The sequence below is a fragment of the Genypterus blacodes genome, unplaced genomic scaffold (genome assembly GCF_046128005.1).
Source record: "Genypterus blacodes isolate CSIRO-AG114 ecotype Tasmania unplaced genomic scaffold, CSIRO-AGI_Gbla_v1 ptg000030l_1, whole genome shotgun sequence".
NCBI lineage: Eukaryota > Metazoa > Chordata > Actinopteri > Ophidiiformes > Ophidiidae > Genypterus > Genypterus blacodes.
The window spans coordinates 2,183,483-2,195,000 of NW_027466843.1; the positions used below are offsets into that span (position 1 = coordinate 2,183,483).

The 11,518-nt window shown below is 41.2% G+C and overlaps 2 protein-coding genes across 2 annotated transcripts in view; both read left to right on the top strand.

Annotated features, from left to right (window-relative positions):
* Window positions 1-230: 230 nt before the first annotated feature.
* On the top strand, window positions 231-4,663 carry LOC142994734 (pannexin-1-like). Its single transcript, XM_076145565.1, has 6 exons — window positions 231-608; window positions 2,014-2,135; window positions 2,219-2,418; window positions 2,856-3,357; window positions 3,587-3,746; window positions 3,886-4,663. Exons 1-5 carry the CDS (start codon window positions 428-430, stop codon window positions 3,734-3,736), a joined length of 1,155 nt encoding a protein of 384 aa, XP_076001680.1. The 5' UTR covers window positions 231-427; the 3' UTR covers window positions 3,737-3,746; window positions 3,886-4,663.
* A 3,192-nt stretch (window positions 4,664-7,855) lies between these two features.
* qtgal (queuosine-tRNA galactosyltransferase) overlaps window positions 7,856-11,518 on the top strand; it is a 10,080-nt gene continuing 6,417 nt past the window's right edge. The window contains exons 1-6 of the mRNA XM_076145564.1: window positions 7,856-8,311; window positions 8,529-8,645; window positions 8,741-8,840; window positions 9,232-9,296; window positions 9,929-9,994; window positions 11,075-11,170. Of these exons, the coding sequence (XP_076001679.1) occupies window positions 8,174-8,311; window positions 8,529-8,645; window positions 8,741-8,840; window positions 9,232-9,296; window positions 9,929-9,994; window positions 11,075-11,170 (582 nt within the window). The 5' untranslated portion in view covers window positions 7,856-8,173. The remainder of the gene's footprint in view (window positions 8,312-8,528; window positions 8,646-8,740; window positions 8,841-9,231; window positions 9,297-9,928; window positions 9,995-11,074; window positions 11,171-11,518) is intronic.

Here is an 11,518-nt window from a genome sequence, read left to right on the forward strand (position 1 = left end):
TGAACGCTGCAACTAGAATTTTACACAATATAGTACAATTCAGCGAGTGACACAAGACAAGAGAGTTTATTTAGAAATAACTAGTAACTATAATAATTCGGCAAGTCACGGGCGTTTGCAGTACTGCACTGTGGACAGACAGGTGCACAAAATATAAAACAGCGACCCCTGGCGGTGGACAGGCATCCAGCGTCCCCCCTGTTGCCAGTAACGTGTGCGGACGGTAACGGGACAGGAGGAATCAGTCCCAGTCAGGTCTAGCTGGAAATGGACGGACGATAACGGCTCGACGTTTTTACACATCGACTTATATTTGTCCTTTATGGAAAGTATTTCATCACTTGGCGCAGGCGCAATTTGTGTTTAATACACTGAAAATAACGGCTTCTGTAACAAAACAAAACCGCCTTTTTTGTTCCCGTCTGCCATGGCGATCGCGCACGTAGCTACCGAATATGTTTTCTCCGACTTTTTACTGAAGGATCCCACAGAGGCGAAGTATAAAGGGGTGCGTCTGGAACTGGCCGTGGACAAAATAGTGACGGTCCTGGCGGTGGGGCTGCCTTTGTTTCTCATCTCCCTCGCCTTTGCTCAAGAGGTGTCAGTGGGTGAGTTACATTCAGGGGCATCCCGAAGATCTATATACAGCTCAGCCTGGAAAGCCTTACTTCATCATACACCATCTGTCATATCGTTGTCTCCATCTGCAACCCCGTAACAGCGGCCAAATGGTTTCTTTCAGTGAAATGTACACTTAAGTGATGGTTTCAGTAATGCGATAAAGTAAAATATTGTAAATATGGCTCATTAATAAGGAGAGAAGGACAGAGAGGCGCATGTGGGGAGGAGGTGTGTGTTTGTGTGTGTAAAGACTCCACCCTTTTTTCTCACACCCGGATAGAGGCAGGCATAGATAATGATGCTGATAGTGAAGCTTTTGTTGCTTAGGATGATAAAAATAGTACACATAGAGATTGTAAATTGGTGCTGATGCCTTTACTGTAAGGTGTGTCCCCTGCGCGATGGGGTGCATATAATTAAATCATGAATCTGAAGTGTTATCATCTCCTCTTTATGTTTCCCGAGCTGTACACACAAAACAGCTACAGCTATTGTATTATTACTCAAAATCCATATAATCCTTCTAGGCCACCACACCACAGTCCGTTGTGGTTACCATTATCTGCCCAGTGCAGACGACCATAGGCGCCCCAGATACTCACAGGATGGTTCCATTAGGTCCACAACTCTTCAAGCAATATTTCACAATATTCTCTGAAACAATCATACATTCATATTTTCTTTTCTTAAAAAACACATGAGTCCACATTCAAGGTAACTGTCCTTATTTATATCCGTTATTAAAGCTAAACAATCATAAAGAAAATTATGTATTCTAAGTTGACAACTGAATCATGCGGGACAGTATTTAATACATAGTAATGGTAAAGTGATTTGTTGTGTAGTTTTTTGTGGATACTTGCTATGACTAAAATGAATGAATTGTTCTCTGGGGGATGAAAAACTATTTCTGATTCCGATTTTGATGAAAGCCCATGACTGCACCGCAGCCTGACATAGCTCATTCCAGCTAATAACAAGATGATGGAGATGTACTGAAATGGATTCCATTAGCTCTGCAAAACTAAGCCTTTTACATATATTATAGATGGGAAGTTGAAAATTTGTAACAATGTTGTGAGCAATATGTAATGCATCAATTAGTAGTAATCCTGCATTGGGTCAATGTTACTGTGCTCATCTTCTGACTATCTGGGTCAGTTGTGAATTATACAGGCCAGATTGTTCTTCCATCTCAAATAGAGAAGCGACGGCATAGTTATTGACACAAACTATGCTGACAAGAGTTCACCAAACAATTCATGTAATTGGGTCATGAGCGCACAAGGGGGAGCATTGATATTTGTTGTAGTGTTGTGGGATGGTTACCGTCCAACGACTCACTGAATCCTCCTATGAGCTCTGCCTGATTTCTTCAGTTTCTTCACCCAGGTACACAGATCAGCTGCTTTGCGCCTACTAACTTCTCCTGGAGACAGGCAGCCTACGTGGACTCGTTTTGTTGGGCAGCAGTACAGCAACAGTCAGAGAGTTCCCCTCTCTGGCTACACAAGGTATAGAAACACCCACTGACCAGAGACGACACTCTCTCCTCTCTCCTCTCTCACTGTTCTCTCTCTCTCTTTGGTTCCCTCAGTTCTTTCCATACATCCTGCTCTCACTGGCCATCCTCATGTACATCCCAGCCCTGTTATGGCGTTACACAGCAGCGCCCCATCTCTCCTCTGACCTCAACTTCATCATGGAGGAGCTAGATCGCTTTTATAACCGATCCATCAGACTGGCCAAGAATCTGGCATCCTTAGATAGCAAAGATACACCTGAGGACACTCAGAGGTAAACACCAATAATGACTTTGCACTACAAGGTTGTCGTCTGTCAATGTTTTCATCTGTGACTGTTGTTGGTTTGTTTGATTGTTAGAAGAAGCACTCAGGATTCTGATTTTATTTTGACAAAACCTGGTGAAAGCATTGGCCAGGAATTTGCTTGTTTTTGATATTTTCGCCAGTTTCAGTAATAAACCAATTCCCATGATATCAACATGTGAAACTTGATCAAGAAGTAAAAAGATGTCACAAATTAGTTGCTTTAAGGTAAAGTTTGGTTCATGCTTAATTAAGAACAAAATTGAAAAAAGGTGTTGGCAACTGAATAGGATATATCAAAGCTATTCGAGGTGTGTGTGTTGTCATTGTTTGAGTACATTTAGTTGCACTTGAATGTACTGATCACATTTCACCTGAAGCTATTGTGCCCTTTTTCTGCATCAGTGCTGTGGACCTGACTGAGGGCTGCTTCAAATACCCTTTGGTAGAGCAATATCTCAAGACCAAGCGCTTCTCTCACTGGCTGGTTGTGAAGTACCTGTCATGCCGGGGCCTCACTCTGCTGATCCTGGTGCTGGCCTGCCTCTACCTGGGTTACTATATCCAGCTGGCCTCCCTCACTGATGAGTTTCCCTGTGACTTGCGGACAGGGTTGCTGAAAAATGACAGTACGGTGCCCTCTGCTGTTCAGTGTAAGTTAGTGGCAGTGGGGGTCTTCAAGCTGCTCAGCTACATCAACATGGGGGTGTATGTGCTCCTGACACCACTGGTTGTGTATGCTGCCGTTGGACCTGCACGGCAGTCTTCAAACTTTCTGCGACCTTATGAAATGCTGCCGGGCTTCGGTGCTTTGGGTGTGGTCAAGCCTGTTTACAACGACCTTAGTATTTATCTGCTGTTCCTGGAGGAGAACCTGGGCGTACTGAAATCATATAAGTGTCTCCAGGTGGGTGCCAACACTGATACTTAGTTTAGAGACTTCATGTCCTGTCCTTTCTTCAAGGAAATCTCTGTTCCACCAGTATCAGCTAGGCAGCGTCTCAAATGTCCTGCATGTTGCGTAAAGTAAATGGTTTCACTACTACAGTTTTGGAAAGTAAAAATGTAGCACCAAGCAAATGAAACTAAATGGACTGTTTTTGTTCATAAAAAGAAACAAAGTATCTTATTTACAGGTGCTTGAGTTGTTGCAAGAGGCTGGTGATGAAGGATTTGACACCATGTGCATACTGCGCAGTCTGAGCCAGGTGAAGACGGACGTGTTAGACAGTCAGAAGCCATGCTTACGCAAGAACAACAAAGAAACCAAAAAGGCTGAAGAATAGTTCCTCTGAGGTAAGAGAGAACATTTAGTGCAATAAAGTAGACATAATGTTTGTGAGGGAGGATGTGGGAGCATGATTCATGCTAACCTCACTGTGATTTATCGATTACGTGGTGGATTCAACCTTGGGTTTGTTCTATTTTCTTTCAGATTGCTTGACTGTGTAAGTGAAACATTGACCTTGTGAAGAGGACGAGACCTTTATGGAAAACAAGAACTTGGAACAAACACTGTTCAATTACATCACATACATGATGTCTTGTTGATTCGGCATTTGTTTACATTCAATAATCAGGAGATTAGTAATATACTGTATATGAATACAGCATGACTCCATGGACTAGTAGTCTCTGTCTGAGGCAGTCTGCTGCTGATCAATATCTTCTATCGTTTCCACTATGGTACATGCAATTATTCTCAGAATCTGAAATGCCTTCCAACCGTAATTTAAAAGATAAGCCATTTTTAGTTTCCCACTCAGGTGTCAGTGCCTATCTTCACTCCCTTTATGATAGAATAGACAGAAATGTTTGTGAATACTCACGTTTGATGCATCTACAGTAGATGAATCTGTAAGGAGAGGAAGTAATGCTACATGAAAGTCAACCGTCTTAAGAATAATACTAATGGTACACTGGAGGATGTTTGTTTAGACACTGGAAACTGAATGAAATGTGTGTTATTATTTGTGTGTATATGTGTGTTAACAATTGCCTGTTAAAAGTATGTGCATGTTGAGGTACAGCAAAGTTGTCCAAATTAAAGTTTTAAACTAAACTAAAATTGTTTAGTTTAACTCAAACACTAAACAAATCAAATGCCTTTCAGGGTTTAAGGGACCATATGACGTCAGGAATCATATTCTCAGAATAGCATTGTGGGCTTTTATTAACATGCCTTAATTGTAAACAGAAATATAATAATTTCAAGTCATTTTCTCAATGTTTCATGAAAACAACAAAAGTATATGACATACATTGTATTATATGGAACTGTACTATACTACATCACTTTTCCAGATTACATTTTAGGGCTGTTCTCTTGTAGTTTGCCCCACTTCAACAGGAATGTTGCATAAAGACTGGGAGGATGTCTGCTACTACAGTCTGACAAGGGACCTTAGGAGCTTCCTAATTAGGTAACTAGGAGAAAGGGACCTTGCTTCCATATGGGACACAATTTCAGTGGTTTGTTCCAGAATGCCCCAGCATAAGCAGTCTTCATTGTGACATGTTGCCATGTGACTTTGGTTAAAGAAGCAACATGTTCAATGAGGAAAATCCCAAGTGCATGGAGAACATAAACAATGCAAATGGTCATCTTTGTGGCATCACTGAAAATCAGTATATTTGTATTACATCGTGGTTTAAACCTCAGAAGAAAAGAACACATCATCAAATTCTCTAAACAAAGGAAGCTGATGAAGTTGGCTGTAAACATCTTTGTTCCCCCTCATTTGTTCTTCCTTCTCTTCACACACACACACACACACACACACACACACACACACACACACACACACACACACACACACACACAAACATACAATAACACAAAGATTACTAGAACTCAGAGAGAGCATGCCTCCGCCAAGGCAGAGAAGTCCTCCAATCTCTCAATAGGACATTTAAGTTATTGATAAGACCCTGATCAGACAAACAGACACATCCACAAACATAACCTCCCATTCCCAGGACGTTATGGTGCTCTGGGGGCCTCTGGGGACCATGAATATACAGAGCCAATTTCACAAAAATCCAACCAGTTTTCACGCTCATCAGATAACGTTATCCTTTGTCAAGCATTATCTGTTTTAATTTTACAACATGCTCCCATTTATGCAACTCTACACTGTGTTGAGGATAGATTAAATGTCTAAGACCTCTCACAGTTCCTGTCTCCTCTGAAAAAGCGGCACACATGCTCAATTCTCCTGTGTGAAACTAAATTAATCAAGAAAATCCAATCGTGCAAAAATGCAGAGAGACTTCACACACTTCCTTTCTCTTTCATGTCTGACATTTGTGTTGAAACAAATCAAGCAGAGTTTAAATCTAATCACAGATCTAAACAGCTGTTGGTCTTTCAGATATGGGAGGGCTTTATGCAGTAAGTACAACACCAGCATATGGTGTTGATTTGGAGCAGGAGGCAGCGATCCTTTTAGAGTCGCACATAAAAACGAACAGAGTTGAGTGGAGAATATTTGCTTTTGAAAAAGAGTCTTGTGGGCTGAGACCAGGCTCACCATCCATCCACAATGATAACAGATTCACTAGAAGTCATGATCTCAGCCTAAAACCCTAAAATGAAAAAAACGTAATTGTATAATTATTATTATTAATACCATAGGTATTGCTATAGTACAAGTATTACCACCATAATTAATATCTGTGAGCTGCGGTGAAATTAAAATGCATTTGTCAGCAGTGTAGAGTGAAATTATGTCCACACACACACACAAACACACACACACACGTTGTTGTTTTAATGATGTTACAAAGTCTAGACGTTACATAATCGAGGACATATTGAGATCATATTGTGTTATTATCACTTGTGCGGTATTATAACTTTGTATAATTTATTTACTGTGTGATTTACTATGTTTATATATTCTTTTTTTATTTGACGTGAATGAAATGAAATCATCAAATGATCGGTCCCCTGTTACATCAACCATCCTTCAAGCCAAGTGCACACCAGGGCTTCTTAGTGTTGATGTAGTTTATTAATTAAGTTTATTATTACAGGAAATGTAACATCAGATGCATGTTCGTCACTCAGAATGATGCATGCACACAGTACATACTGTTGTACTGTTGTGTAATGTTTATTATTAACCAGATGTGGTAGATTAGAAAATACTGAGAGAGAGAGTGAAAGAGAGAGAGAAAGAGAGAGAGAGAATTTAACCCATGATCCCTTTATAGTCTGTTACTTCTCTTCCTGAAAATTAAACAACAATATTTCAGCCCATCCTGTTTTCATTTTTAACCAAGTCAAACCTCTGTGCTGCGGCTGCCAACATTAACATTATAACGCTGCGATCTGGTTCCTTTCAACACTACAGGAAAGCAGAAAGCTGCCGTCAACACAGACCAAACAAAACAAGGAAAGAGAGAAAACAAAGGAGCGAGTAAGAGAGAGAGGAACTGGTACATATTCAACATGAAAGTGAAATGGAGGTGGTAGATGTTGTGTTTTTCATTGTATAACCCTATCAGCTGATACGTCGGCCATCTCCGTACTATTACTGTACGTTCCAAGTGCTACTCAGGTTTTCATACCAACTGTGTTTAAAGTTACATCATAAACCACCTGCATCCACCCTGACTGAGGTCCCTCTCTCTCTCTCTCACACACACACACACACACGCATGCACACACACAAAGAGAGAGAAGGAGAGAGAGCTATTAATGGATGTTTTCACCACAGGTGTAAAAAGCCTTTATGGAAAGCCTGCCCAGATTACATTCTCATCTGTCTGCATCTGAATTGTAAATTTTCATTATTCCTGTGAAAGCCAAATGAGATTATAGCATGACCACGATATGTTTATCAACATATCATATATATCAGTTCTCTTTATCCTTGTATTATTTCATTGAATATTAATGTCAAAAAGCCCACATCTGAAACGTGTACATTGTTGTAAACAAAACATGAAAGAATCTTACATTTATAACATGAATTACAGAGTTTAACTCAGATCCATTCCAGATCAAACCACATCAAACACTTAGTAATTATATAAGGAATGATTTTTGTAAACAATTCTAAAACACTATTTTCTTAAAACATCACACTTTCCAACACCTTTCTTATCTTCTCCTGTATTTCATCGTGTTACAGTTGATCTATCTATCTTAAAAAGTTGTGATTGTGATTACACCTCTTCGTTTTTTGACACTTACCTTTTGTTACTTTTAGATATTTGCTCCAAGAACACTGAAAAATTAAAGAGAAGGTCTCTGATTGTAGTCCGGTGGATCCTCTTTATAATGGGCGGGGCAGCGGGCGTAATCGTCATAATGATCGGCAGTAGCTACATCCAATGCGGTGTCTGTTTGTGTTTTGCAGCAGCCAATGAGCGTGCGAGAGTGATTGTTTGCGGAAGTAGCGAAGTTGTGCTCACATGTTCTCACCGAGGTAGGTTCAAACTTTACGTTTCTCCTACTAAGACCTACCAGGTGCCTTAATTGTGAGATTATTTGTCAGCGTTTTTGTATGAACGCACAGAACAAAGCGACTGTAGCTCGTTTTATCTGTGACTATTGTTATTTTCGCTCAGTTGTAGCCTTCCGGTTCTCTCTTCCGTTACTGACTGTTTGAAGGTTCATTCTTGTCACCTCATGAATTCAACCAAGTTATAACATCAACACAGTTACTATAAAGTGAAGTCAGGATCGGTATAACGGCTGGTTCACTATACAAATGAGCAGCGGACCCTCCGGAGATCAGGGAGCAGGGGAGGAGGCTGATATCAAGCCGTCCAAGAGACTCCGTGCGGCAGAAGATGGAGCACAAGCACCGGCAGGAGGAGTGGAGGCCGAGAGGACCAGAGTGGATGTGGTGTGCGATTTACTCTCTCTCTCTCTCGTGTTGCAAGAAGTAGCCAATTCCTTACAAATCTCATTGCATTAATTAGCAGTAAAATGTACCAAAGCAAGTCATGCTTTACTCATATCGTCGTATTTGGGATTTTCGTAGTCTCTTATCTTTATTTATTTTATGTTATGGTTAATTTGTACATATTATGACCTTTATGTTTGCTATTCTCTATTCACAGTCTATTATCATGCCAGTGTACAATGCTGCCTGCTGGCTGGATGAGTGTCTGCAGGCTATATTAGACCAAGACTTCAATGGAATCATGGAGCTGTCTGTCTATGATGATGCAAGCACTGTAAGTGTGTGCGAGTCTGAATGTGAAATGGATCAGTGTGGAAATACCACCAGACTTCAGATGAATGTTTGTGTGTGTTTGGTTCATTTCTCCAGGATGACTCCAGGGACTTGTTGGAGCGTTGGAGGAAGAGGCTGGAGGCCAGAGGGATCTCAGTGGTGATCTCTGGCCACCACTCTGACCAACCAAGAGGAGGTTAGTAGGTTTTATGTCGGTGTTTCCTGAAACATTCTGTGGGACAACTAAGGGCTACTGTCATTGTTGACCAATCCATGTTTTGAAAATCTTCCATAGATTGTCATATATTGTGACAAATGCCTCACAACTTTCATGCCCAAAGATATTTGTAGATGTTTCATATATGAACAGTTTGGGATTACATTCAAATCACTAAGATGAGTAATTTATTATTAAAACCTTTTTCTGCCATGGGGACAAATCAACCAATAATCCAGATTTGAACTATCTTGCTAAATCATGACTTCAGCAATAAAATGTATTCAACACACACACACACACACACACACACACACACACACACACACACACACTTGTACACTTACTGTTCTGTTCTCCTGTTTTTCAGTGGGATATGCAAAGAATCAAGCAGCATTTCAGAGTTGTGGACAATATTTGTGCTTTCAGGATGCGGTAAGCGTGTGTACCTGTGTACCTGTGTGTGTGTGTGTGTGTGTGTGTGTGTGTGTGTGTGTGCGCGTGTGTGTGTGTGTGTGTGTGTGTGTGTGTGTATGTGTGTGTGTCAGACAAAACTCCCATTGTTGCATAGGCCAGATGCCTTCCATGTACAATCAGCTAGTCAAAACCAATTACAGCATAACGCTTTGTAAAAATACACATATATAGAGACTGACGTTAGCAGCCTGATAGCTGTTTGACAGACCTGTCAGAGCACATGACTAATGACCTCAGGGCACTGCACTGTATGCTCTATATGTTTTCTTATGAGTGAGTGTGTGTCTGTGTATAGCGTGTATACATATATGGAGTGGCAGCTCTGTAGTTGCATCTCTGAAGACTTAAGAGTTTTTGATCTATATCTGCTTTAGGTTTAGATAATTATTTAAAACTTAACTTATTTAACACTGTGGGGTTCTTCTCAGTAAATATTATATTAATATGTCATCTTCTTGATTTTCCGTTGTACAAAGTAACACGATGATGTGTGCCACTGGTGGGGAATCAATTCCTCACTTTAGATTTTAAGGTAAATAATGGTAATAATGATAACACTTGTCCAACTGACACTGTATTGTGTATTCCAGGACGATATTATGTTTCCCCAAAGAGTCCGTCTGCAGTATGAAGCATCTGTCCTCCACCCAGACTCTGTAAGTTCATGCACTCGCCATTCACTTCCTTCCTTTTGGGATGGTCTGCCTACACACCCTCTACACACCTACCTTCCACACTTTCCGCCCTTACCCTCGTTTCAGTCAGTCCAGTGTGTGTGTGTGTGTTTGTGTGTGTGTGATTAAAACGTAGCTTAAAACTAAATAAATGATAATAGTTATACCTTTGTACATTTTCACTTTCTCTTTTTGTTGGTCTGTCTGTGTTTGTGTCTGTCTGTCTGTCTGCCTGTCTGTCTGCCTGCCTGCCTGCCTGCCTGCCTGCCTGCGTATGTGTGTGTGTGTGTGCTTCTCTACATTTGGCATGCCGAGCAGAGCATGTATCCGGTGTTGATGCTTTCCGTGGCCCAGCAGGTCAGGGGTGAAGGGTCATGTGTGTGTGGGAAGTGGGGGAGACAGACTGGAGACAGCAGGCTTGCTGCCCTGCACAAACAGCCGTCCCCTCTCAGTCACACATTCTGTTTTCATGCTGTGTAGCTTTATACTCAAGATATTGTTGACTGTTCCTTTGTACGTTTTTTTGTGAGCTCATTTTTGCAGCTTATTAACCAGAGCTCCAACACAGGTTCCTGCATGTGGGTCAAACCTTTTCATCATAACCTGGCAAAGTATATGTACACAACAGTCAAAGCTTCAATATTGGATTATACTGTTATGATGCAGCAAATACAAGTATATGTGTACACTTATCACTTTGAATACAAATGTAGCCTGAAATGTAGAAATCTTTACTGTTCTTTATGTTGCTGACTGCAGGGGGCGCTATTGCCAGTTGATTGCACACTGCTACTGATAACAGTAGCAGTGTGCTATTAGAAGAGGAAGAAGACTACATGCCAGAGACATTACATGCAAACAGATCTTGAAATGTTCTTTCACACCACAACTTTCAGTAATCCTGATCACGTTTGCCACGTTTTGGTCAACAACCACAACACTTTCAGGCTTCAGTACTGCTGTGGGAGGAAACATCCAAAATGGCTGCAGATGTGGTTCTCAAATGTAAAACATGTTTGCTCTGCTCATAAATGTGTGTTTGCGTCTGTTTCTTTGTGGCAGCTGATTGGTTGTGGAGTTCAGAGGGTTCCGGAAGGATCCACGGAGCGGTACACTCGCTGGATCAATACAATCACTCAGGATCAGCTCCTCACCCAGGTAAGTAGCTTGATCCTGAGTGTGTGTGTGTGTGTGTGCGTGTGTGTGTGCGTGCGTGTGTGTGTGTGTGCGTGTGTGTACCATATGTATATACAGTACATGTCTCTATGTGTGGGTCATGTGCCAGGCAGCAGCCAGGTCAGATAGAAACAGGATACCTACCTGCTGTCCAAAGTTTCCATGGAAACATGACAGTGGATTAGAAGGACACAGCATTAGTCATGACCTCTCTCTTAACACAGTCACACCAGAGGAAGCGGGTCGAGCTGCCACGAGGGCAACAATAGTGGAAACTGTTAGCAGTGGAGGAATTGACTGTGACTGTACAAAATACTCGATTTCTGTTTT